Genomic DNA, 27658 nt, shown 5'->3' with positions numbered 1-27658 from the left:
AAAACTCAACCTAAAAATCCTGGTTTTCAGGCTTCCCTGGTGGCGCAGTGGTTGAGAGTCCGCCTGCCGATGCAGGGGACGCAGGTTCGTGCCCCGGTCCGGGAAGATCCCACATGCCGCGAGCGGCTGGGCCCATGAGCCATGGCCGCTGAGCCTGCGCGTCCAGAGCCTGTGCTCCGCAACAGGAGAGGCCACAACAGTGAGAGGCCCGCGTACCGAAAAAAAAAAAAAATCCTGGTTTTCATATATACTACTAAAATAATAAAGGTCATTATAAAAATTAAATTAATACATAAGTATGTAAAGGCTAAAAATTAAGAAGGTCCTCTTAAAATATTTCCTTATCATCACCGCCTCCTAACTTCCCTTCACTGAGGCAATTTTTACAAACAGTTTGATAGTATCCTTTCATACTTAGCCATACATTTACAAGCTTTTATGTGTACATCCACACGCAGGGTTTTTCTGGTTTTGTTTTGTATGTATATGGGATCATTAGTAATAAAGGAGCCATAATAGATACTCAGTGTATATCAATGTATTGTAATCCTCTATGGATGCACATTCGCATTGTTTTTTTCTTCCACTAATAAAGCTTGATCAAAGTCTCGTGCATACTTTTCCACATTTGTTTATTTAAGTAGAATTTCTAGAAAGGAATTGCCAGAGAGAAGGTAATGGATGCATAATTTAAAAATTTGAAGATACCAAGTTATCTTCAGAGAACAGCAGTGATACTCCCAACAACGATACAGGATGGGACTTTTTTCACACGCTCTCCTAAGTACTAAACGCACAAATCTTTTTAATTTTTGCCACTCTGTATATATGAGATAACATCTAGTTCACAGTATGTCTGTAAGGGTCACATATGTTAAAGGACCTCTCACGTTGCCTGGCTTACTGTCAGCATTCTTTTTTTTTTTTTAAAGCAGCCCAATCTGACAGTAAAATACATGCAAGGGCAATAAAATGTCTGGGAATCTTAATGAACACAATTTACCATCAGACTTCGTTGAGGCCGTAAAGAAAAAAACCCCAACCCCAATATTGCAAGGACAACATTTCCAACGTGTATGGTCTGAAGGGATGGATCAGCTCTAATGATAACTGGGTGTTGAGTTCTGAAGAAGTGGGGTGTTCCCTTTTAAAAATAGTCTTCCTCCCCAACCCACCCCCCAAAAAAACAACCGAACTGCGTTCCCCAGCCTGCCTTTGTCTCCGGAGCCACGCCGAGCTCCCGACACCTCCCGCCGCGGAAGGCCCCTTACGGACTTCCTTGTCTCCTCTTCACATGGGGAAGGTGGGCTTCTTTCTGCCGTCGGAGGCGCCGGGGCCGGTGTACCTAAGGGTTCGGGCTCTCCGTCCGAGCGTGCACCTGGGAGCCCGGAAGCCGCACGGACCTTGCTCTTTTCTGACATTGTCCCACCGAAGTCCGCAACTCTTCCACGTTTCCCATTCTGTTCATTGGAAGACTGGTTCTGGAGACTGCAGGCTTATTTGACCTGCGGCACGGAATGCGGAGCGAAGTGCCAGACTTCTCAGTCCCCAGCTCTTGGAGACGCCGCCACCGGGACTGGACGTGGCGCGGTGTCGGACCCAACTGCCGTCACATGGATGGCATTTTCGGTTCAGCGTCTTTAGCCTGGATTTTGGCTTAATTCAACCTAAACAGCGTCTTGGAATTTTATTTTTTTCCAAAGCCTACGAGGTCCCGCGAAGGGAATTCGCGTTGGAGAGGGAGCCCGGTGTCACCGAAGAGGGAGCTGGGCACCGTGAGGGTGGGGAAATCCTTCAGGTCCAGCCAGCGGTGGGACACTACCTCGCGGGCTCGCCTCTCACCTAGCTCAGACCTCAGGCAGTCGTAGTTGTGACTGGTGGAATGAGGCGGAAAACCCGCTGGTCTCCACCACAGCGGGTCTGGATTGGCTTCGGCACACAGTCGCTTTTCTGTAGTCCAATCCTAGAGTCGCTTAGTGATAAATCCCGCTTTAAAAGGCGTTTGATAACAGTTTTACGTGTTGTAAGGCATACGGTGATTGGCTGCAGGGCTCACGGATTCGCTCGGTAGTAAACACAGCGAGGCTCCTGGGACCGCGGATTGGTCAGTGTTCCCGGGGCCGAATAAATTCCGCCGGATTCCGCGCGCTGGCTGGCGGCACATCCACCCTGGCCCCGCCGCTTCCGCTTCTGATTGGCTGTAGCGCGGCCGGAGGGGAGGAGAAAAGCCGCGGAGTAGGCGATCTCGTGTTGCGTCACTTCCGTTTACTGTGGGCAGCTGCCGTGGTATTCTCAGAGTGCGGCGGCGAACGGGCTGAAGCAGCCGGAGGACGAGAGGCGGGGTGGGCGGAAGGGGGAGGAAATCCCATCACTGGGGCGCCAGTCTGGACGTTCCCGCCTCCTCCGACACTGTCGGGTCCGATCGGAGAAGGGTCACCGCCTCCTCCAGCGAGAAGGGGGGCGGAGTCCGGCTCAGGTGAGGCAACCCTGTCAGCGCGAGGCGTGGTGGCGCGCGCGGGCGCGCTCACGTGGAGACAGTTGGGCTCTGGGGGAGCTGGATGGGCGGCGCGAGCAGGGTCTAGTCCAGGCGTCGGGGCGCGCGCAGACGCGTACCGGTTCCCCTCCATCCCCCCACCCCCGCCTACCTTGTCAGTCTTTCTGAGGTGGTATTGTTACCCTCGGAACGGAGGGGCCAGGCGGGTGGAAGGCGTGTTCTTCTGCGCAGGCGTCCCCCGTGTCCTGACGCCAGGCTGTCGGTCCAGCCGGTGGGGCGGGGCTCTTGCCCCCTCGGATCTGCGGGCCGGCGACGTTGGTTACTGGGATCGGGTGGGGAAGGCTTGGGACCAACAGCCTGGCGGGGTGAATAGAGGATCTGCGGGATGGGGTCGGGTGGCTCTCTTGCCCCCATCCTGTGTCTGTTTGAGCGACGAGGTTTCATTTACACCAGAGCAAGGCCGAGGCGGTCTGGAATCGGGAACTGGAGGCTGACCCTTGGAGGGGTGGAGCCAGTGTTTTGGAATGCCCCAACTTATCAGAGGACTACAGTGTTTATAGGCTATTATTGAATGGCCTCTGCTTCCAGGCTTCGTGCTAGGAGCTGTGGGGGATGCAGTGGTAAGAACAGCGTTCTGCCCTCCTCCCCTTGTTTGGAGGACACGCAGATTTATACTTAAATACTAACCTTAGGCAGTGAGTTAAAGGGGGTCGAAGGTTAGTTTTTCTTCTCTTCCAAAAAAGGTCGTTTGTTATTAAGTCAGTGTGCATTCTGGCATCGTGGAGGGTACTGTGGAAGCTAATTTCTGAATAGGACTCAAATCCTAAATATTTAGTTTGGAGGAAAATTTTTAGGTAAAGGCGCAGTGAAATCTTGAGTACTAAGTAGTATGGTTGGGTTCTGGTTAATTTTAATGAATTGAAGTAAGAAACTCTTCACCTTCAAGAACTGAAGCAGAAATATTTCCGAAATATGTTCATACACTTTTCAGTTGTAGTAGGTAGAAGATATTACATACATTAGGATCTTTCTTTAGAGGTTGAAGAGAATGCTGTGCCTTAGACATCACTGATGATTTGTTATCCTTGTAGGGGCTGTTGTGCCTTAGATAATTTAAAAAAGGTGGGCTAGGTGCCTCACCGTTTTCTGGAGAGTGCATTCAGTGTTGTGATTTTGGTGGTGAGGTTGATAAGCTAAAGGATTAGCGGAGGGGGAAAAAGACCAGGTGGGGAGAGGAGAGAGAATTTTAGAGAAAAGCCCCTAAACCAAGGGAAGGCCTCCTACTATTACTTTAGTCCCTTCTGGAAATCCCAGAAAACTTGGGAAGACTGGCCTCACCACCACTGTCAGCTTGGTGACCTGCCAGGTAAGACTAACTCGTTGAGGACCTGTTCGGGCTCTTGCGTTTTGCTAAGTAAATGAACCAGGACTTTTTAAAGAGTCCTGAAGTCAGCATGTTTTCTTGATTTGCTTTTTCTCTCCTAAAAGTTGTGTCAAAACATGGTATAGTTAGCTGGGGATACTGGCAAGCTGTATTCTTCCTATTTGAGGTGTCTAGCAAAATTCTGAAAGAGATAAGATTTGGAAGAAAAGCATCTTAGAGTGGGGTGTTTTCCTAAGCTTAGGGGTCAGTGCTCTCAAAAGAGACTTTGTCGTAAGGCTATATCACAAGTAGTTGAAGTTATTTAAAAAAAATCAGTTGGATACAAAATGCATGTAAATGTTTAGTATTTAAAGTATTTAGCATGAATTATGTTGAATTGGAGTTCTTTAGCGTGGGTAAGACTTAAAAATAGCTTGTGTACAGTGAGAAATGACAAAGTTTGCTGTAGTGCTGACAGAATCTTGAATCTGCCTCAGTTTCTCCTTGGAAAGGGAAAAGAAAAACCGAAGGTATTGATTCCATGTTAGTCTTCAACTTTTATTTTTTTAATATAAATTTGTTGTAAACAAATACTTTTCCTGTTTGTCAGTTTTAAGCATATGAGTTCTCTTTGACTGTACTTAACATTTCTCAAATATGGATGTTGTCTGGTAGAGCCAAATTTTGTTAGTGTAGCAGGTGGGATGGAATGTAACACCACACCACACCTTTTGTCTAAGTATGAGGTGAACTCATGCTAAAAGACCAGCTGTTTCTGAGTGAACTATTGTTCTTACAGTTGTTTTCATCATTGTCATTACTGAACAGTGGCTTTTAATCTCCAGATTCCAATTTTGGGAGGTGCCTTTCATTTGATTAATTATACATCTATTTACTAAAAGCTTTGATTTATCTTTCTGACTGCTCAGATTAGGAATTGTGTTGGAGTACTGACATTTTATTGTAATATAGATAGATTACTGTCTTAGTATCTAAGATTATTTTATCTGTACATAATTTTCCTTGTGATATTCTAACATACTTGAATGATATGTTTAAGGTTCCAGTATTTCCTTGATTCTAAACCACATTTTGTTCACATTTTAATCTTGAGGACAGGATGCCATAAGTAAGCATTATACCATAGCTTAACTGGCATTGTTTTTCCCCCCCAATGTTACATGAGATAATGTTGCACTTGATAATCACTGGCATCTTAGATTTAATGAAACTTGCTGCAATTAAAAGACTTTTGTATCCAACTAATTCGTTGTTAATTGTAAGCAATTAATTTTCCAAATCTGCACTCTGAAGAAAGTTTGCTATTGAAAGGAATCCTATTGGAAGTAATATTTTTTCCTTATTGAGAGGGGAATTAACGAACTGTTTTGTTTCTTTGACAAATTTTAAAGGATGATTGAGTGCTGGGTCTGCTTTTTGGAAACTGTACTTGGTGTTTTGTTACCTTGTATACTTGATAACAGTTTACAAATGCTTTATTTCCAGCTTAAGTTTAAAATGATTAGGGTGAATTGTTCCCCCCTTTCTTCCATACATGATATTGTTAACTTGGTGTAATTAATTTTTCAGTACATCTAAATTAGTTATAATTTAAAATCTACTCAGCTGTCTTCCTCTAAAAATATAAGACCTTCAATTTTAAAGGTCTTTGAAATACAAGTCCTTCTGTTTTAGTCTACAGAGAGGATTTGAGGAAGGAGGACAGGGAGAAGAAAACCCACTGTTCTGGGGTTCAGTTTTGAGAGGAATGTACAGATGGTACAAAAATCTAAACACATGTAGTAACATACACTGTATTTTATTTTGAGTAGAATGTCAAAAGCAACTTAGCAGGTGAAGTATCAGTCACTTGCGGAACACTATTGGTTTGATAAATGATTCAGAAGTGAAGGAATATACTACTTTGAAGGTAAACTAGGTATAAGAAATGAATTAAATCCATTTTTCATCTTCTCTCCTGGAAAGGCACCATCAATAATTGTGTCTCCAATGCTTCAGCATGGCTTTCTTCTTGATAGAAGTTTAGTTTTTTTCCTTAAGAAATACATATCTTGATCTGTCAGGGGTGCAAGGCAATAAAAGCTATTTTTAAAAATTGCTGAAAAGGTTGTGTGTGGTGGAGGCAACTGGGATGTGTGTCAGGCAGCATTTTCTAAATAATAGAGGGAAAATATATTTAGGCTTTTAAAACAGATGTTAAAATATAGTCTTAAATATATAAACAGCTAAAAGAAGCCATTGATGGATGGTTTCTATAGATTTTTGGGTACCTTTGTGAAGTTTGTATGCTCTTTAGAGCGTTAAGTGGCTACAGATGTTCTTTTATCTGGACAATCAGCTGGCTGGCTAGTCATTTTAAGTTTTAGGAAAATGTAGTACCCGAGACAGGGAAATTTCTAGAACAGTTACAGTGCAAGTGTAAAGTTCTAAATAGGATAAAGCAGTGAAGTTTGTCATAAATTATTATTATTATTATTTTTTTGCGGTACGCGGGCCTCTCACTGTTGTCGCCTCTCCCGTTGCGGAGCACAGGCTCCGGACGCGCAGGCTCAGCGGCCATGGCTCACGGGCCAAGCCACTCCGCGGCACATGGGATCTTCCCGGACCGGGGCACGAACCCGTGTCCCCTGCATTGGCAGGCGGACTCTCAACCACTGCACCACCAGGGAAGCCCCTGTCATAAATTATTTTGAAGTTGAAGTGCAGTGCTGTCAGACTCTCATGTAACTGACTGTCTTGGGCATGCCCATCTATCAGACGGCATTCTGCTGGTGGGCCACCACCTTGGCTGACCACCTCCCTGACAGGTTTGGGCAGACCAGGATCTTCCACTTATTACAGGTGATCCTGCCACCAGGAATGCATTCTGTCACCCAGCCCCTCTTCTCCCCAAGGCTCTGCTCCCTGATTCTTGTTTGGCACCAGCCTCATGGAAGGCAGGGTTGGGAGGAGCCAGTGGTAAGGAGCAGTGGGAGGAGAAGGCAAAGCTTATCTTGCATCCTGCTGACCTTCTAAACTGGGGTCTGTTAGCACTGGTGAAGGCTTGGCAGTGTGGTCTGTGGTGGTGGTGGCGGTGGCGTGTAGCATTGGTAATAAGGGAGGATTTGAGGAAGAAAAGAGATGAAAAGCCCGTCCTGCCAGCTCTTCCAGAATCCTTGCTCTAATTTTCACTCCCTTAGCTGTTATTTTACACACCTGTCTTTTCACTCAGTTCCAATCCTTGACCCTGACCCTGCTTTTCAGCTTCATCCCCTCATTCCCTCCAATTGCCTGATCCTTATTCCTAGCCTTTGCTCACACTAGTAATTGCTTACTGTCTCTCCACTGAATATCCTGTCATCAGCCACCGGGCCCATGTCTTCCTGGGGGCTACTCCCATTACTGCAAAGTGAAGTTTTGTGGATGGACCTAGGATCATATCTCTTATCCTTCACTTGCTGTACTAGTTGGGTGATGTTGGCCCTAGGCATGGGGAAGACAGTCACTGCTTGATCATCATCCATAAGAGAGAATATATGTAAAATACCTACAGGACCTCGCTCTTAGTAGGCATTCAACCCTTTCATCCAACTAATCGAAGTATAGTGGTAAGTGTGGTGCAGTGTTACTTACACTGCACAGGTGCTTTGACCTGTTTGCTAACATAGTAACAGGTTAAAGGCATACTTTGTGAGTGGTCTTGGAAGGTAATATTGCTGAGAAAATGCTAAGTGATTTATTTTGCAAACTTGAGTAACACAGTATATGTATAAATCAAAGGCTGCCTTTACGCTAAAGTCCCATTTATCCTATATTTTTAAAGAATGAGATTGCAGGGAATTCCCTGGCGATCCAGTGTTTAGGACTCCGTGCTTTCACTGCCGAGGGCCCACGTTCAGTCCCTGGTTGGGAAACTAAGATCCTGCAAGCCATGCAGTGCGGCCAAAAACAAACAAAAAACCACCACCCCCCGAAACCGAAACAAAACAAAAAAAGAAAGAGATTCCACATACATGCGCTTTCTATATATGTAAAAATTTAGGGCTAATAGCCCCAGTACGTGCTGCTGGGCCCCTTTTTTCCCTTAGTGCGTCAGCTGTCTCTTTTTGCAGCTTAATTAATTAATTTAAGAAATAATTATTAAAAAAAGACTATGTGAGGGCTTGAGGTACTTCCCTATGAGGAAATCTTTCATACATAGGCTTTGACCTTTATTTTGGATATTCTGAGACTTTTTCTTTCTGGCTTTTGGCTGATTGTAGGGATAGTTGTGACTCTCAGAAAAATGACTGTTGGGTAATACGGTGTTACATTTCACCTAAATACAAAATTCATTCAAGATAATTTACTGAGTTGTATATCAGGCACTTTGGAAGAGAGAGAGAAATTATAGTCCCTGGAGTCAACAAGAAGTTTTAGTAGAAGCATTTTGACTTTGCACTAGAATATAAGTAGGTCACTAATAACTTTTCTTATTCAAGCTGAATTATGAAGTTTTAGGTCAGCTAATCCCTAGGAATTTTTTTAAAGAAATTTATGTATTTATTTATTTTTGGCTGTGTTGGGTCTTCGTTGCTGTGCACGGGCTTCCTCTAGTTGCGGCAAGCAGGCTTCTCATTGCTGTGGCTTCTCTTGTTGTGGAGCATGGGCTCTAGGTGCACGGGCTTCAGTAGTTGTGGCACACGGGCTCAGCAGTTGTGGCTCGTGGGCTCCAAAGCACAGGCTCAGTAGCTGTGGCACATAGGCTTAGTTGCTCCACGGCATATGGGATCTTCCTGGACCAGGGCTCAAACCTGTGCCCCCTGCATTGGCAGGCGGATTCTTAACCACTGCAACACCAGGGAAGTCCAGCCCTAGGAATTTTGAACTGGAAAACAAGCTGGTAAAGTGGGAGAGCTGGAGGGTAGGGTGAGATGGTAAGGGCTTCTGGCATTAGCTTGACATCCCCAGTCATGCTCACTTTTAGTCATTGATGGATTTCCTTTTTTTAAAAAAGATTTATTATTTATTTATTTTATTTATTTTTGGCTGTGTCGGGTCTTAGTTGCGGCACGCAGGATCTTTTGTTGTGGCATGTGGGCTTCTCTCTAGTTGTGGCGTGCAGGTTTTCTTTCTCTAGTTGTGGCGTGCAGGCTCCAGGGCACCGTGGGCTCTGTAGCTCTGGTGCGCAGGTTCCAGGTCATGTGGGCTCTCTAGTTGAGGTGCTCGAGCTCAGTAGTTGTGGCTCGTGGGCTTAGTTGCCCCGCAGCATGTGGGATCTTAGTTCCCTGACCAGGGATCAAACCTGCGTTACCTGCATTGTAAGGCAGATTCTTTACCGCTGGACCACCAGGGAAGTCCTGATTTCCTTTTTAGTACACTTAATCTGTCCAATTTCTGAGCTGCCCTGACACAGCAGAACCAGAGAGACTATAAAATTAGTCATGCTGACAGATGTGGTAGCTGGGGTTAACCTTGGGCGCCTGTGTGCCTACCTAGTCCCACTTAGTTGATCAGACCAGAATATGGATGAATGTTCTAGGACTCCAGGACTTGTAACCCCATCAAAAATCCTAGCCTGCTTGACTGGGACCTTGCCTAGTTTTGTTCTCTTACATTTATTTTCACTTACGTCATCTCTACAAGTGGAGGCAAAGTTCTGTTTAGTTATTTTTCTGCTAGGGTTTTATCTAGATTAGGGATATTGAACGTTAAGAGTTCTTAGAATGTTAAGATGCTTCTTGTAGGTGTAGCCTTGGCAGGTCCTGCCTGGCAGACCAGCAGCAAATCACTTGATATGTTGTAGACGATGTTTGAGTATGGGTGTACATTTCTTTATGAACTAAGTATATTATTGAAAAGCATGTGGGTAGGTCAATATATAAGTCAAACAGTTTAAAATGTGCTATTAACTGGCTTGTTCCTCTAGAACACAAATGAACTTTTTTATTAGTCTAAGTAAAGCACTATTAGGAAAGTAAATCTTTTGAGAAAAGTCAACTCTTGATTATTCATGTTAATGTAATAAGCAGTGGTATAAGTGTATTTTCTTAATTATATTTAGTTTGCAAATTTCTAAAACTCTGTTCCTGCATAAAAAATATTGTAGTGTACACTTGCTTTGGGTCAAAGTTACAAATTGATAGATTACTTGCTGTATATCCTCCTGCCATATAGGCTCATAGTCACATTTTGAAATCTTTTAAAGAGAACTGGGGCTTCCCTGGTGGCTAAGTGGTTAAGAATCTGCCTGCCAATGTAAGGGACACGGCTTCGAGCCCTGGTCCAGGAAGATCCCACATGCCGCAGAGCAACTAAGCCCGTGTGCCACAACTACTGAGCCTGTGCTCTAGAGCCCATGAGCCACAACTGCTGAAGCCCGTGTGCCTAGAGCCCGTGCTCTGCAACAAGAGAAGCCACCACAATGAGAAGCCCGCGCCCCGCAACGAAGAGTAGCCCCCACCCGCTGCAACTAGAGAAATCCCGCGTGCAGCAACGAAAACCCAACGCAGCCAAAAATAAATAAAAATTTTTAAAAATTATTAAAAAAAGAAAAAGAGACCTGAAGCTTTTCCCCTTGGTTTGAAGGCTTCAAACAGGCAGCTTTTGGTAAAACACTTATCTTCTCAGCATGAACTCTTTTATAGCTTTTAGACTGGATCTCTGAGTTTGCTAGAGATGCTTGTGAGTTTTGAATAACCATGATCTTGATTCATGATTCCCTTCCATCACAGTGGAGAGTAACACATTTCATACCTCTCAAACTAACTGAATTTTAAAAATACACTTTCTAGATCCAAAACTGTTTCAAGATAGCCATGTTGTTTAGATTTTTTTAAGATTGCGATTTGAACTTCACTGTGTGACAGAGATCCAGCATGAACCAGGTTAAAGTAAAAGGGGAATTTGTTGGCTCATGAAATAGAAGGTCCTAGGGTCATGCTAACTACAGTCATGGCTGGATCCCATGGTCTTGATGTCATCAGGACATTGTCTTTGGTATTGCTTCCTTCTTTGTTGGCTTCATTCTCAGATAGGCAAAAATTGCCACCATCAGTGTTAGACTTACATCTCTCTCACAGCTTGCAATCTGGGTGAAGAGAATATCTATTCTATTCTGTTCTCGCTCTCTCTTTTGAAACAGTCAATCCATCATTTCTCTCCTGTAACACTGGCACTGATAAGGATCCCAGTGAGTGAGAAATACGGAACATTTCATGAATTTGCTTGTCATCCTTGCGCAGGGGCCATGCTAATCTTCTCTTTATGGTTCAAATTTTAGCACTTGTGGTGCAGAAGGGAGCAAGAGATTCTTTCTTGATGGTATCAGCAAAAGTCCCCAGGGCAGACTCTAATTGCCGTGGCTTGGCTCACATATCCATCTCTGAAACAATCATTGTAATCGAGGGAAGTGGTTAAGAAATTAGCCAGGCCTCTCTAGATCATTTGGAGGAACCGAAGATCATCTGGAACTCAGAGGTTTGGGGGCAGTCTGATCTTTTCCAGCTGGACTAAGAATGGGTAGAAAGTGATTTACCCCAAGGACATTAGTAGACAGACCAAAAGAAAAAAAAAAGGTGTCCCTTGGAGATAGTATTTGAATATTGATTTGTGGGGCGATGTTAACAAGTTTTACATTGTTTCAGTTATTTATTGCTATGTAACAAATCACTGGAAAGCTTAATGGCTTAAAACCACAAAAAGCATTTTATTATTATCTCTAAGAGTTCTAGGGGTTGACTGGGCTCAGCTAGCTGATTCTCTCTTGGGGTCTGTTACGTAGTCAGATTGTGTGTGGGGCTGAAGTTAACTTGAAGTCATGTCTGGAGGCAGGTGTTGACTGTCAACTAGATTTCAGCTGCGCTTCCTCACAGAATGGTTGTTGGGTTCTAAGAGAAAGCCAAAAAGACCAGGTGAAAACGGTGTCACTTTTTATGACCTAGCTCACAAGTAGTCACATAGTGTAACTTTTGCCATAGTCATAGACTTGCCTGGCTTCAAGGGGAGTGGACGTAGACCCCCACCTCTTCATGAGAGGAGTGTTGATGTCAGATCGTAAGAAAACATGCAGTATGGGAGACCTTCATGTGGCTAGCCAACTTGGAAAATGCAATCTGCTATACACGTTGACTTATTTCAAGTGACCAGTTTTTATAAAGAACATGAAATATAAATTAGGCTATGCCAGTTCTTGTCCTTATATTGACCAGTTTCTTTGTTGCCTAATGTATCACATAGTATCACCAAAAAATTCTCCAGCATTCTTTCTCTCTTCCTAATAGCACTCTGATTTCTTTGTTGTGAATTATCTCCATCCCCTTCATGTATAATCTTGTTAGGTGGATAAATCAGCAATCAGCCTTCCATCACAGAAGGAAAAATAGATCCTTCCTCTTTCTTCCCCAGCACAATCACAGGTAGGGGTGGGTGGGTCCCTAAGTTCAGCTATATTAGAAGCTCTCCCTGGAACTTTGAATCTTGAGCATGTGATGTCCATAACTGAGGGAACTGTTGGAGCCCATTTATTGCAGGGGCAGTAGCCCAAGGAGACCCTTTCTACTGTACCAGTGTGACTGTGGATTTTGCTTCCTAGCCCTTCCAAGCTCCTGCTGTCTGGTTCTTCAGCCTCCCAAGTCTTTGAGCTCTCAGATGGCTTTCACTCAAGTAAACCAGAGTTGAGTGCTGTTGGTTGTGTACAAGGCCTTAACTGACAGACCATCATAACTACAGTTAGCTGTATTTTAATACCCAAATTAATTAAATTTCTTTAGTTATCCCAGAAAACTCAATTAAGAAAGTATGTTATGGTAAATTATTTTGTTAATGACTTGTTAAAACAGTGATTACTAACTTTTACTACAATGGGGCCTCTTAATGCTAAGTGGCCTCTTAGAATCAAAGAAAGGAATTGGGATTTCTCATTGACCTAATAATAGTTTGGGGACAGCAGTGGGAGATTGGGGATAAAACATATTAAGTATGTTTACAAAAATATCCTTTACAACAGACAGTGTCATCTGTTTATCCATATGGTTACATAGCACTTTATTCTTTAGTATCACCAAGTATACATAGCAGATACTGTCTGTGCCCTGACCAGATCCCCTTGATCCTTTTTACTGCTTCTGTGCACCAGTTATGCAACTTTGAGTGAATCTTTGCTTCTAATGGCTCGTGTCTGTGACTCTTTTGAGGACTGTCTTTGAGTGACTGGCTTCACTTTGTGCATAGGCCCAGAGAGCTTGAAGTGCTCCATCTCCCTGGAGAGGTTCTTAGCTGTTGACTGACCAACGCAAGGGCTGTGAAAGACCAGTTCCCTTGCCTTGAGACAGCTCAAACTCAGTTACTTATACTCCAGAGTTCCCCTGCTGGACCAGGCTAAAGCTGGGATTTTGCCCCAGATTGCTCCCTTGCTTGGCCGCTGCTGCTTCTCTCTACTGCTTCCCATTCCCAGTTTCTCCTGGGAGCACTTCCTTGATAAGTCAGATGTACTTGAATCCTCTTAGGTAGGGTTTCCCACAAGCAGACCCTAAGACAGTATGACACTAAGCCTTTTTCATATTCATAGTCTTTGGAATCACTTTGAGGCATCACAGTAATGCCCTACTGTTTCCATTTCATTCTTGGAATACTGACTTGTGGCACTTTGGGATGGCCAGAACATATATTAACAATCACGTTAGTGAGTCAGCTGCATTCCTCGTTTCATTTAACTCATGGCTCCATTTTTACTTTAATTGAGTTATGCATGCATTACTGGATTTTTTATTTTTTTTGGCTGTGTTGGGTCTTAGTTGCAGCACATAGGATCTTTTGTTGTGGCATGCGTGCTTCTCTCTAGTTGTGGCGTGCAGGTTTTGTCTCTCTAGTTGTGGTGCACAGGCTCCAGGGCACGTGGGCTCTGTAGTTAGTGGCACACAGGCTTTCTCGTTGAGGTGCGCGGGCTCAGTAGTTGTGGCGCGAGGGTTTAGTTGCCCCACGCATGTGGGATCTTAATTCCCTGACCAGAGATTGAACCCTCATCGGCTGCATTGTAAGGCGGATTCTTTACCACTGGACCACCAGGGAATCCCTTGTTACTGGATATTAAATAGCTTCTCTTAAAAGTCAGTCAGTACACTGACAGCAGTAGGTTGCCCTTCACTATATATAACTTATCCTCACCAGTCCATTCAGAAAGATTGGTCAATATTTATTTATTTATTTTCCCTGCCGCGCCATGTGGCATGCGTGATCCTAGTTCCCCCACCAGGGATCAAACCCATGCCCCCTGCATTGGGAGCACCGAGTCTTAACCACTGGACCACCAGAGAAGTCCCAATATTTACAGTATTTAATTGCATTGCCTGGCATGTGATATAATAGCTATTTATCAATATTTAAAATTGCATTATAGGAAGCTTTCTATCCTAAAATGGTTTAAATAATATAGGAATTATCTTTTCCATAGCATTCAATAGATATTTCCTGTAAAACTACTTGGTGCTGGTGCCTCTTCAGGGGAGAAGTAATTCTTTGGCAGCTCTTTCTAATTGTGTGTGTGGCGGTGGGGACCAGTTATGGTCTGTTCAGGCTCTCTCTTTAGATTTTTAAAAAGAAATTTTACCAAAGATATATATGTAGTTTGCTAAGTACACATCACTTAAGGAATCAAATAGTTCCACAGATTGTTTTTTGTTTTTTTTTTTTTTAGTTCCACAGATTTTTAAGATGAATACTAGGCCCTGGCCTCCCTGCTCCCCATTTCTCTTCCTCAAGACTCCCACTTTCAACTCTTTTTTTTTTTTTTTTTCGGTACGCGGGCCTCTCACTGTTGTGGCCTCTCCCGTTGCGGAGCACAGGCTCCGGACGCACAGGCTCAGCAGCCATGGCTCATGGGCCCAGCCGCTCCGCGGCATGTGGGATCTTCCCGGACCGGGACATGAACCCGTGTCCCCTGCATCGGCAGGCAGACTCTCAACCACTGCGCCACCAGGGAAGCCCCCACTTTCAACTCTTAACTAATTCCTTTGATATTTATATACATATGTAAAAAGCCATGCTTGGAGCTTCTTAATTTTTCAGTTTAGGCATTATCTATTGACTTCCCCTTGGTTAGAGATAAGAATTTTGTTTTTTATGAGTTTGTTAATTTCTCCTTATGATTCTGCTGGTTTTGCTCTGTGCATTTCAATGCACACTCCACATTCCTCCATCCCCCAGTATAGTTAGAATTTTCATTAGATCAGCTATTCTCAAAGTATAGTCCAAGGACCCATAGGGACCTCTGAGAGTTTTTCAAGGAGTCTATGAGGTCAAAGCTATTTTCATATTGATATAAAGACTTATTTGCTTTTTTCACTTAATTCTTTCACGAGTGTACACTCGTGTATGATATTGCAAAATCCTGAATGCAGAAGCAAATATGAGAATCCAGCTATCTTCTGTTAATGCAAAAATGTAAAACAGTGCCACTCTTCTCATTATTTTTTTCCGGGGGGGGGTATAGTTATTTTTCATAAAAGTTAACATGTAATTGTTTATTTTTATTTTATTTTTTAAAATTTTATTTTTGGCTGCGTTGGGTCTTTTTTTAAAAATTAATTGATTATTTATTTTTGGCTGCGTTGGGTCTTTGTTGCTGCACGCAGGCTTTCTCTAGTTGCTTTGAGTGGGAGCTACTCTTGTTGCGGTGTGTGGGCTTCTCATCGTGGTGGCTTCTCTTGTTGCAGAGTACAGGCTCTAGGCGTGCGGGCTCAGCAGTGTGGTGCACGGGCTTAGTTGTTCCATGGCATGTTGCATCTTCTCAGACCAGGGCTCGAACCCATGTCACCTGCATTGGCAGGCAGATTCTTAACCACTGTGCCACCAGGGAAATCCCTGTCATTGTTTATTTTTATTTAAAAATTAATTAACAAATAAGTGTTTTTAAATGTTCTGTTTTAAATTCCCTAGAGCTTTTAAAAATTTACCCTAGTTCCTCATCACAGCCTATGGAAGGGCTCAATAAATGCTAGTTGAAGATGTCTGCACTGCCAGTGCACGTGTACTACAATACTAGATCTTTGGCCTTCTGTTATTTTGGTTCTCTCTTTCACTTTCGGCACGATCACCTCTTGCCCAAAAAAGCTATGCATTTCCAAAGCCATTTACCCATCACATACATGGGGAGGGGCTCTAACTGTCAGAGGAATGTTACAGTGGCTGTTTGTCACTGGCAGCTGTCCAGCCTTTTGAACACCCCCACCTTTCCATTTGGAGAGCCTGCAAATTGTGTGTCCCATTTCCCAAGGTAGAATCATCATTACAGGGCAGATGTGAGAACTAGGTTCCCTTGGTCGTAGGTACCTGAGTGGGGTCTGGATGCAGATGTGAGCAATATGGAACAATACTGAGCATTTAGAACTACTCTGTCCAATCCAGTAGACATTAAATTAATTAAAATTAAATAAAATTAAAAGTTCATTTCCTCAGTCACACTAGCCACATTTCAAGTGCTCAGTAAACACATGTGACTAGTGGACAGCATAGCAACTATGCTGTTGATTTCTGTCATTTTAGGAAGTTGTATTGGACTGTGCTGGTGTAGAAGGTGCAATGGCAGCTCTCTTCTGGGCAGCTAATCCAGAGCAGGATCCATGGAAAGTAGAGGTAGTAGTGGCAGTAATGATTTCCACGATGTGCTTGGGTGATCTGGGGCATTCCTGTATCACTCTCCCACCCTCCTGGAGATTTTGTGAGCTTCCTAACATCTTTTTACCATAAATCCCTTTCTCCTTAAATCAGTTGAGTGGACTGATTGTATCCAGTTAAGGGCTCTGACTTACCCTGAAGTGTTTTCTGACACTCTGGATATATTGGAAGGAGCAGTTGAATAATCTAATTGGCCAGTTTTATGGCTAAAATTAGCTTTTATATTAGTGGATTTGATTTCTATTGCTAATCTAAATGATCATAAATTGATTAAATGATATTAAGATGAAAGAATACTGCCGTTAAGGAGAAATTAGTTTGGAGTTATGTCTAAACAGATAATTCAACACAGTTACTAAGAGAATAAGTGTTTCTCCAGGTTTTGATGATCATCTCTAATGTCACCATTTAGTTTCACAACTTCCAGGCCCCCTTAAGAAGAAAGGAATCCTTAGCCTTTGTACTGCCCTGATGAAGGCCTGACAATAAGGCATAGCGGGACATTCCAGGCATCCCTAAAGTGTTTGGAGAAGAGCCTGGAGAACTTGAGTTGATCTCAAGGACTGTGTCAGGGCATCTAGTGTAGGGCTGACAATCTCTAGGATGACAGGAAGTTATATGAACTGTTTACCTATTTTGCAACATTATTTAAACCTCTGTTTTCATTGGGGTCATATTTAGCTACCTCAGTAGTCTCTTCTCATAGGTTTCTGGGCCCTGGGAATCTCCTCAAAATGGTGCTTTTGAGACCACAATTTCCTTGCTACTTATGCCCTTTCTATAGAAAGGGGGATTGAATATTAGGAGTTTGACATTTTAGTGAATGACCTTTTGTGGAAAAGAGTGGTGGTTTCTCTTATACTCAAGATAACTGACATTACAAAAAATAAGGAGGCTGTTTTTCTTCAGATGATCATATTTCTGCTGCTTGTTGAAGAAGGACATTAGACAGAATGCCCATTTAATGCTCCATTAAAATACCATTTATTTGGGAAGTTAGTCTTTTATGTTCCCCTCATCTGTTAAGTCAGAATAGTAAGCCCTACCTGACAAGGTTGTTTTGGAGATTAGAGATAATATAAATAAAAAGTACGTAACACAATGACTAGCACATAGAAGACTCTCTAACAGTAGTCACTATTGTTTTATTATTACTACTACTGTCAGCACTGCAACAGTTCTACAACATTGGTTCCAGTCTCCACAGTAGGAGAGAAAGCAATAAACTCAGTGCCTGGTGCTGCTTGCTTTAACCTAACAAGGCTCCAGTTGACATGGTCTCTTAGTTCTCAGAGTGACTCTGAGGCTGGTACAGCTTCCTGAGACAACTCGTTTTATTTCTTTTGTTTCTTGAACCAGAATGTTTCTTCCCTGTTACCGCTATAAAATAATCGCCTCCTTGGAACTTGACACTTACTACTATACGTGTTTACTTTCCAAGTCAGGAGCTATAGACTTGTGAGCAATAATTGCATTTTGTCTAATCTCCCCAAAGCCTTGAGCTCTGTGGTCCCTGGTTGATTGGGTGGGGTCAGGGGTGCATGTGCTGCTGCTTGCCATTGTTGGCCCTTCACTCCTAGCAGGGAATCTTGATAAAGCAAGAAGGGGGCAGCAGGAAAGTACGTGTTTTAGTGATGTATTTTGTTGTTGGAAACTCTTCAAAAGCTGAAAAAACACAGGAGGTAAAAGAATAGGCCAACACGTGGCCCCTGCTTTGAGGCATTTTACCATCCATTTGTAACTTTCCAGGTGCAGCAAAGGCCTGTGCTTAATACTCTGAGTTGGTACTGTAGACCTTTGGTTTTTATGGATTTAGAGTTTGTCATTTTTGTTATTTTCCAGGGATCTTGAAGGCGTGTGTTCTGTGGTCACTTGTCATTTCACTCAGTCATGACTTGGCCTGCTCTGTAGGGCTGGGCCACTAAAGCAAGTGGGCAAGCCTGGTGTGCAGCTTGGCATCCATGTGGCCTTCTGCTTGCAGTAATCCTTGTGAAGTGCCATAATGGTACTTGTGAATTTGGAGATGTGCAAAGATCTCAGGGTGTATGCCTTTAGAATGTCAAGGATCTACCATGTTTTGTTTTGTTTTTTTTTGAGGTACACAGGCCTCTCACTGTTGTGGCCTCTCCCGTTGTGGACCACAGGCTCCAGACGCACAGGCTTAGCGGCCATGGCTCACGGGCCCAGCTGCTCCGCGGCATGTGGGATCTTCCCGGACCGGGACACGAACCCGTGTCCCCTGCATCGGCAGGCAGACTCTCAACCACTGTGCCATCAGGGAAGCCCTACCATGTTTTTTAAAATTTCATTTAATATTGGGAATTCCCTGGCGGTCCAGTGGTTAGGACTTTGTTCTTTTACTGCTGAGGGCGTGGGTTGAATCCCTGGTCAGGGAACTAAGATCCCACAAGCCATGTGGTGTGGCAAAAAAAAAAAAAAAAAAAACCCCAAAATTATTTTATAAAAGTTAAATATATGTATGTATTTATATTTTAGAAGCCACATAGTTCCATTAGGTTTAGAGCTAAAAAAATAGCAGTCTTCTGTCCCCCGTTTTTCCCCTCCAAATTCCCCCTCCTTAGAGGCAGCCACTTTCACTTGTTTTAGTTGTTTCGTCTGCTACTGCTTTCTGTACTTCCAAACAGCGTTCTTATATTACTATTTCTTGAGGTAGTATTTAAGACAGCATTTCTTGACTAATAGGGAAGATGAGAATTTAACTTTCTTACACCACTTCTCCTCTGCCTCCCCCCCCCACACGTATTGGCCTTCCCTTACCCTTCCAGTATCTCAAATTTGGCTCTGTAAACATTATTATAACTCTGTAAACAAAACACATAGGGTACGGCAACTAAACAACCATGTATTCTTCCTGGAGTTAATAACTGTCCCATTTAAAATTCTTCTTGGGCTTCCCTGGTGGTGCAGTGGTTGAGAGTCCGCCTGCCGATGCAGGGGACATGGGTTCGTGCCCCGGTCCGGGAAGATCCCACATGCCGCGGAGTGGCTAGGCCCGTGAGCCATGGCCACTGAGCCTGTGCGTCCGGAGCCTATGTGCCGCAACGGGAGAGGCCAAAACAGTGAGAGGTCCGCGTACCGCAAAAAAATAAAATAAAATAAAATTCTTCTTGTTTTTTTATGACCTATCTTCACATTTTCATGGAACTGTTAACTTCTTAGCGCTCTCAACTATGTCATGTGATCTCTCCATTCCTTTTTTCCCTTGGGGAACTCCTTGGAGTCCCTCATATTCCTGCTCCAGTCTGCTCCCCAGTCCTGCTGCCTAGCTCTCATTTCAGGCTTCAGCATCATCTTTCAAATTCTCTTTGCCTGTTTTCTAGGATGCGTGTGCAATTCCTATATTCTTCATCTTCCTTTTCTTGGTTTATTCCCAGCTTCCTGAAGCACAAGGTTTAATAGCTTCCTGAGAAGGGATATGTGGGAGGTAGACTTTTGCGTTCTTGCTTGTCTGGAAAATGCCGTAGTCTCCCCTTACAATTGATGTTTGACTGGGTATGGTCTAAGTTGGAAGTAATTTTCTCGGAGAATTTTAAAGAACCTTTTACCTTCCAGTATTGCTTTTGAGAAGTCTAATGCCAGTTTTATTCCTGATTCTTTGTTAACTCCCCCCACTTCAAACTTTCCAGATCTTTATCCCAGGTGTTTTAAAATGTCACTGTAATGAGCCAGGTGTGGGGATTTGTTCATTCATATTGCTGAGCACTTGGTGGACCTTTTTAGTGTGAATAAGTAACTTCTTCAGTTCTGAGAATTATTCTTTGTTATCATTCTCCCCATTTTGTCTTTTCTCTTTTTGTATTCAGACTTTGGGCTTCGTTAATTCTTTTTTTCTCTTGTTCATTCACTTTTATTTCTCCTTTGCCTTGTCTGTGACATTTCCTCAGCCATATTATTATCTTCCAACCCTTCTAGTAACTTAAAATTTTTTTTGCAATTTTAAACTTCCAATACTTTTTTTTGTTTCTGGAATATTTCTTTTCAAAAAAAATTAAAAACATTCTCTTCTTGTTTCATGGATATCGTATCTTAGCTCTCTGAGGATGTTAATTATAGGTGTTTTTCGCCCTTAGTTCTGTTTCTTCCAGATGCTTTTTGTTTGTTTGTTTAGGGCTCTGTCTTTCATGTTGCCAAAATCTTGGCTGTCTGTGCACAGATGCTGTACAGAAATACTGAGACAGTTATGGAGGAGAAAGAAAGAGTGCCTTTACTTCTTTGCCAGGCGAAGAGGGAACACAGTAGGCTAGCACCTCAAGAACTGTGCTCCCCTCCCTGGGGAATAGGGAGAGGTCTTATAGTCGGGGCTCATGGTCAGGGGTATGCAATAAGGACGAAGGCAGTAACAGTCTTGCATTCTTCTTCTGCAGAGTTTCAAAAGGATGGGGTTGCTGACAAGATTAGGATGTGTGCAGGGTCTCAGACGGTCTCCTAATCTTCTCCGGTCCCTTTAATCTTGCCTCAGGTGGTTTTGTGGCTGCTCCTCCCTTGATTAGCAACTGTTCGAATCTGCCCTTTGGAACTCAGGGAAGGTCATGGAGGCTGGAGTTTTGCCTACAAGAAATGGGGGACAAAAAAGCCTCCGTGCCTGGGAGCCCCATAGGGCCGCACTCGGTTTCAATGTTAGGGATTTTTCCCCTCCAGTTTGTGGTGCTTCTACCTGACTGATTGGAAGCTGAGTGAATGGGCCTTGAGGACTGGTGGGCTTCACTGTAGGGAAGTTTGATGGGGACCCAAGTGGTCTGTTGGAGGGATTCCCTGGGTATTTGAACCCTGGGCTGCTAGTCTTCTATTGGTGGGTGGGGTGGGTGGAATGTCTTACCTTCTAGTGCGGACTTTAACTTCATGCTCCAGCTGTGGGTTGTAGCAGCTCGTCGCAGCCTCGTGTCCTGAGTACAGAGTTTCTCTGGTTCAGCCACCAGAGCCCAGCAGGGGACTGCTGGCTTCTTTCCCGAAGAGGCTTTCCACACCCCCTCAGAGGCAGGCGCCCTTTCTTTGTCTCCTGTAGCACCTTGTACTTCCTACCACAGCACTTGCAATACTTTATTGTATTTGAATGTTGATTAGTCTGTCACTCCTGAGGGCAGAGATGGATCTGTCTTGTTGATCATTTTATCTCTAGTGCCAGGCACGACTGTCTATCTGCATGTTTGTATCCTGGGGTGTAACCATTAGATTATGCCTCCCTCCCTCCCAGAGGACCAGAGGTTCCTTGGCTGGAGAGGATAAAACAGGGTTTTAAACTTTGTGGCTCCTTCAGCTTCTACAGTCTGTGGGCAGAAGGCACAGAGCAGCGCCACTTTGGGGGTTATTGACCCTGTTTTCTAACCATACAATGAGAGTGTGTCATGCGCACTAGTCAAGGAGTTAGACTTTGAATGAGCAGTCCTGTGGTTCCTAGGAAGTGCAGCAGTTTCTTAGGAGAGGACAAGCAAGTTCTTGTTGCTGATGAGTCCCAGAGATGAAGATGTAGCTATGTAATGATTCCAAACTCAGCTTTGGAAAGTGATCCACCCATAGTCCATGCGGTCTCTTCTTTATTCCCTTTTTAAATTTTAACATTTATAAAAAATTTCAAATGTACAAAAAATAAGCTTTTGAAGCAAATGCTAGACATCATGTCATTTCATCTGTAAGTATTTCAGTATGTTATCTCTTTAAAAACTACTCTTGAAAAAAAAAATCAGAATGCCATTATCACACCTAAGGGGGAGAAAAACCTAGTAATTCTGTAGTATCACCAAAGATACATGTGATGTTCTAAGCAGTCGGTTGGGTTGGCTGTATAGAAGCCCTACAGGTGAAAATGGAGTCTGAGCAGATGGTTTTGGAGCTTGTTCATCTGTTTTTCTTTCTTCTTCTTTTTTTCGAAGTTTAATTTATTGAGCTTTATTGAGGTCTGTGTACATACCATAAAATTCCTTGTTTTAAGTGTACAGTTCAAATACTTTTAGAGAATTTGATGTGTAGTCATCATACCCCAATTTTAGAACATTTCCATCATGCCCCCAGAAGTCCCCCTTCCCACTTGCGTCCTGCCCCGAGCCCAACCCCGGTCCCAGAAAACCACTAATCTACTCTCTGTCTCTATAGCTTTACCTTTTCTGTGCCACAGGTGTGGAACGTCCATTAGATTATTTTTTTATCGAATAGACTTCCAGCCAGTCCCCTTGTCTTGACATCATCTTCACTCCACTTCCCCTGGCACCTTGGCAGCCAGTTCTGAGCCTCTGGGTGGGTGGGGGTTTATATATGTCAGGTTGTTTTAGCCACTGCCAGTTTAGGATTCAGCTTTCTGGGCATGCTAAGTCAGTCAGCATGTATTCGTTTACCTGCTCACCAGCTTCCAAAATGCTATTGATATTTCTTTCCCATTCTTTTTTCCCTTGTGGGTTTTTACCTTTAAAACAACAACAAAACCAAAAAACTTTAAGGGTGGAGAGGGTGAATGCATGAGTGCAATCTACTACCATCTATAACTGGAAATCTTCCCCACTAATATTGATATGCCCTTTTTATTTATTTAAGGTTGCTAAAAGACTCTTTATAATTTCTTGGAGTTTATTTATTGTCCTCAGGGAGTGCAGAACTCTGACTTCTCAGGTATAGATAGATGTTGCATCACCCACACACTGGTCTTTTCTAACATGGACCCTAAGTGTTAAAAGTGGGTCATGTAAGGGTGAAGGGGAGGCTGTAAACAGCCTGTAGCTGATCTGTGTGTGTGTGCAGGCTTCCAGGGCTGTTAGCCGAATCAGCATTTGCTCCTTATTGGACAGGTGTTTAGTCTGCGTGCCCACCATCAGAAACATCACGAGCTTTGAAAGGTCCAAGCTTGGTCATTCATGCCTCCCTCTTTTTTTTAAGATTTTTTTTTTTTGATGTGGACCATTTTTTGTGTTTATTGAATGTTACATTGCTTCTTTTTTTTGTTTTGGTTTTTTGGATGCGAGGCATGTGGGATCTTAGCTCCCCGACCAGGGATCGAACCCACACCCGCTGCATTGGAAGGCGAAGTCTTAACCACTGGACCACCAGGGAAGTCCCCATGCCTCTCTTGTCGTCGCACCCTCTGTGCCCTTTGACTTAAGCTCTTCTGCGTCTTAACACTTTCTTTTTTTTTATAGGATCATGGATTTTCCTGGCCACTTTGAACAGATCTTCCAGCAGCTGAACTACCAGAGACTTCACGGCCAGCTCTGTGATTGTGTCATTGTAGTGGGGAACAGACATTTCAAAGCCCACCGCTCGGTCCTAGCAGCATGCAGTACACATTTCCGAGCCCTGTTCTCTGTGGCAGAGGGAGATCAGACCATGAACATGATCCAGTTGGATAGCGAGGTAGTGACAGCGGAGGCCTTTGCCGCACTGATTGACATGATGTATACCTCCACCCTCATGCTGGGGGAGAGCAATGTTATGGATGTCTTATTGGCAGCCTCTCACCTGCACTTGAACTCTGTTGTTAAGGCATGTAAACATTACCTAACGACAAGGACGCTGCCCATGTCTCCCCCCACCGAGCGCGTTCAGGAGCAGAGCGCCCGCATGCAGCGCTCCTTTATGCTGCAGCAGCTGGGACTGAGCATCGTGAGCTCAGCCCTCAATTCCAGCCAGAGTGGTGAGGAGCAGCCGGCCCCCATGAGCTCCTCGATGCGCAGTAACCTGGACCAGCGGACACCCTTCCCCATGAGACGCCTGCATAAGCGCAAGCAGTCTGCAGAGGAGCGGGCCAGACAGCGGCTCCGACCCACCCTAGATGAGTCTGCCATCTCTGACGTTACGCCAGAGAATGGGCCGGGGGTTCATTCTCGGGAGGAGTTCTTTTCACCAGATTCTCTGAAGATCGTGGATAACCCTAAAGCTGACGGGATGACCGACACCCAGGACGACAGCGCCATCATATTTGACCGGCCCTTTGGTGCTCAAGAAGATGCCCAGGTGCCCAGCCAGTCCGACAACAGCACCGGCAACGTGACCCAGCTCTCCATGGCCTCCCGCGCCACTCAGGTCGAGGCTAGTTTTGAGCAGGAAGCCACACCTGAGAAAAGTGGTTTTCAGTGTGAAAACCCTGAGGCTGGCCTTGGTGAGAAGGAGCACATGAGAGTGGTGGTTAAATCTGAGCCCCTGAGCTCTCCTGAGCCTCAGGATGAAGTGAGCGACGTGACCTCCCAAGCGGAAGGCAGCGAATCGGTGGAGGTGGAGGGAGTGGTGGTCAGTGCCGAGAAGATAGACCTCAGCCCCGAGAGCAGCGACCGGAGTTTTTCAGATCCCCAGTCTAGTACTGACCGGGTAGGAGACATCCATATTTTGGAAGTCACAAATAACCTAGAACATAAATCCACTTTTAGCATTTCAAATTTTCTTAACAAGAGCAGAGGAAGTAACTTTAGTGCAAATCAGAACAATGACGATAATATCCCAAACACCACTAGTGACTGCAGGCTGGAGGGGGAGGCCCCTTATTTGTTGAGTCCAGAGGCTGGGCCTGCAGGCGGGCCCTCCTCAGCCCCTGGCTCTCACATGGAGAACCCGTTCAGCGAGCCCACAGATGCTCACTTCGTCAGGCCTATGCAGGAAGTGATGGGCCTGCCATGTGTGCAGACCTCAGGCTACCAAGGAGGAGAACAGTTTGGGATGGATTTTTCCAGGTCTGGTTTGGGGTTGCATTCCTCCTTCTCCAGGGTAATGATGAGCTCCCCCAGAGGTGGAGCCAGTAACTTTCCATACTACCGCCGCATAGCTCCCAAAATGCCAGTGGTAACGTCAGTCAGGAGCTCACAGATCCCAGAGAACTCTGCCAGTTCCCAGCTAATGATGAACGCGGCCACATCCTCATTTGAAAATGGCCACCCTTCGCAGCCTGGCCCCCCGCAGTTGACGAGGGCATCTGCTGACGTCCTGTCAAAGTGCAAGAAGGCCTTATCGGAGCACAATGTCTTAGTCGTAGAGGGGGCTCGCAAGTATGCCTGCAAAATCTGCTGCAAGACTTTCCTGACCTTGACAGATTGCAAGAAGCACATCCGTGTTCACACAGGTGAAAAACCCTACGCCTGCCTCAAGTGCGGCAAGAGGTTCAGTCAGTCCAGCCACCTGTACAAACACTCAAAGACCACCTGCCTGCGCTGGCAGAGCAGCAACCTTCCCAGCACTTTGCTCTAACCCGACCTCTTGAGATAATGCTGAGGCCAGTATCAGGACCTAAACTACAGTCTCTCTTGGTTGGTGGTTAATGCCGTTGGGTTTGAGGCTTCAGGCTGCGAATGGCTCATGCAAATTTCGATGACTAATAAATGGAGAATTAATAGGTGTAGTGCTTGTACTGCTACATTTCTGAGTGAAATGTACGCTTTCAGAGAAGGGATCCAATCCCTGAAACCAAGTTCTTCCTTAGGGTTGAGTAATGCAGTCAGAAAGTAGTTTGGAATTGATGTCATTAACAGTGGCACATTTGACAATTAAAAATTGAAGTGCAAAAGTTTTTTTTAGCAATTTTTGTAAAACTCTGAAGCATTTAAATTTCCTATATACCTTCTGATGAGATTATATACCTGTACAGCGATGCAAGATAAACTTAAGTGTAACCAGTGGCAACTTTGTGCCTGTCTAAAAGGAAGGCCCTTGAGGACATACCTGTCTGCCAAAAATGCTTTAAAGTTTATCATGAGCTAGTCCTAGGCTTCAGAAAATACTGTATTTTTTATTTTTGTCTGATTTGCAGTCACAGACACTGCACTTTCATGGTGCTGACACTGGGTCCAGAGCGAGCATTCTCTGGACTATTAGGTGTATATATACTTTTGAAAACATCACTGTTTGTTACATAGATGTTTTAACAATTTTTCCTGGTTTTAAAAACAAAGTTGTAAAAGGAGTATGTACTTATAGGGAGCAACAAGTAAGGTATTGTTTCTGTATGTGCTGTTTTAGCAGTATTTTAACCAACTTGTAATATATATGTTACAGTTCCATGTTTGGAAGTCAGAAAAGAGCTAGTGTTTGTCTTTGTTCTGATGGTGTGGAGTCCTGTTTAGTGAGATCTTTTATGGCGCATTTACCCTTTGTTCCGTGCAGATTTCGGGGGCTGGTGCAGCCTGACACATCTCACCCAACGACAAACCCGTTGTCTGCTTCACTTCTTCACATTCATGCCACATATGGCATCTTTCCCGGGCCTAGATTACTGTTTTCAGGTAAAAACTAACCAAAAGTGAAATCAACCCCCCTCCATCGTGGGTTTTATTACTGTTCTATACTATCGTTTTAAAGTACAGACCCTGAACTTTTGTTGTTGCCCCAACCCAATACTGAATGTTTGAAATCCAAATGCAGCAGTATTCATGGGTAAATTAAATGGGTTGGGCAGCCCAGAGCATAGAAGTCACCAAGCAGCATCTGAGACAGTTTGAGGAGACATCTGGGTGACTGCCCTGGGCCTCCCTGGACCCCACTGCTTCTCTTCCCCAGCCCCACCTGTGGTCTTCTGACCCTGTGCCATTGGGGCTCTTGGTAGCAGCTGTCAGGCTGAGCCCTGGCTCATGAGCTTCCAGGGGAAAAGCACAGGTTAATGTGTCTCTATAGAGCTCATGAAGTCAGTTTAATTCATGCATGAACATGAGTTCATTTTTTATACAGCTTTTTTAGACACAAGCCATTGTGCATAATTGAGTGAAATCCTTCAGTTCTTACCTTTGTTTAGAAAGAAAGGTAATCAGCGAGTGTTTTCTCCACTTAATCTAGCGTACGCAGTTACACATCTGTCTGTGGATAAACTTACAATGTTCGTTGCTTAGCATCTCCTATGAACTGATTCCCAGGGAGGAAAACCAAAAGGGAAACCTCTGATTCCTCTCCTTTCAGATGTGGGGGAGACGGCTGGAGGCTGTGGGATCACCTGTGAGGTTCAGCTGTGTGTGGCGAATTGTTAGCAGTCATGCTCTGACTTGATGTGAGGAGGCTCCACATCCACCCCTCTGTGGGGACCAGTGACTCGTGAGATTAACCCTGGGAGGCAGGTGGGTCAGCGTGGAGAACGAGAGAGGCCCTGCCTGGCTTGGGAAGAGGAATCGGTGGCACCCGGAGAGCAGTGGCAGCCCTCCTCCCATTCCACCTTGAGGAGGAGGTGCCAGGAAGCC

The 27658-nt window shown here is 44.3% G+C and overlaps 2 protein-coding genes and 1 non-coding gene across 5 annotated transcripts in view; 1 reads left to right on the top strand and 2 right to left on the bottom strand.

The window, feature by feature from the left end:
* The first annotated feature begins 2251 nt into the window (after positions 1 to 2251).
* On the top strand, positions 2252 to 27630 carry ZBTB5 (zinc finger and BTB domain containing 5). 3 transcript variants are annotated; one of them, XM_089913413.1, is made up of 4 exons: positions 2293 to 2476; positions 23651 to 25560; positions 26598 to 26716; positions 27384 to 27630. In XM_089913413.1, the coding sequence occupies exons 2-4, from the start codon at positions 23655 to 23657 to the stop codon at positions 27468 to 27470; spliced, it is 2112 nt and encodes a 703-aa protein (XP_089769539.1). In that variant the 5' UTR covers positions 2293 to 2476; positions 23651 to 23654; the 3' UTR covers positions 27471 to 27630. The 3 variants fall into 3 exon arrangements, with proteins under 3 accessions (XP_089769541.1, XP_089769539.1, XP_089769540.1); XM_089913414.1 differs by lacking the exon at positions 2293 to 2476 and having other exon boundaries at positions 23468 to 25560; XM_089913415.1 differs by lacking the exon at positions 27384 to 27630 and having other exon boundaries at positions 2252 to 2476; positions 23651 to 26708.
* GRHPR (glyoxylate and hydroxypyruvate reductase) overlaps positions 10364 to 27658 on the bottom strand; it is an 82824-nt gene continuing 65529 nt past the window's right edge. Inside the window, exon 11 of the mRNA XM_089913419.1 lies at positions 10364 to 11725. Within this exon, the coding sequence (XP_089769545.1) occupies positions 11691 to 11725 (35 nt within the window). The 3' untranslated portion in view covers positions 10364 to 11690. The remainder of the gene's footprint in view (positions 11726 to 27658) is intronic.
* LOC115803853 (U6 spliceosomal RNA) lies at positions 11036 to 11142 on the bottom strand. Its single transcript, XR_004024648.1, has one exon. It is a non-coding gene; the product is annotated as a U6 spliceosomal RNA (small nuclear RNA).

Source organism: Delphinapterus leucas, chromosome 6, assembly GCF_059928025.1.
Source record: "Delphinapterus leucas isolate spDelLeu-1000000601 "Yukka" chromosome 6, BTC_Dleu_Yukka2, whole genome shotgun sequence".
NCBI classification, from domain to species: Eukaryota; Metazoa; Chordata; class Mammalia; order Artiodactyla; family Monodontidae; genus Delphinapterus; species Delphinapterus leucas.
This window is presented reverse-complemented; position numbering and strand designations above follow the sequence as displayed.

Coding starts and splice junctions, on each gene's coding strand:
- ZBTB5 (XM_089913413.1), top strand. CDS start 23,655: ATGGATTTTCCTGGCCACTTTGAACAGATCTTCCAGCAGCTGAACTAC. Junction 25,561..26,597: donor GCACATCCGTGTTCACACAG/GTGAAAAACCCT, acceptor TGTTCCGTGCAG/ATTTCGGGGGCTGGTGCAGC. Junction 26,717..27,383: donor GCCTAGATTACTGTTTTCAG/GTAAAAACTAAC, acceptor CTCTCCTTTCAG/ATGTGGGGGAGACGGCTGGA.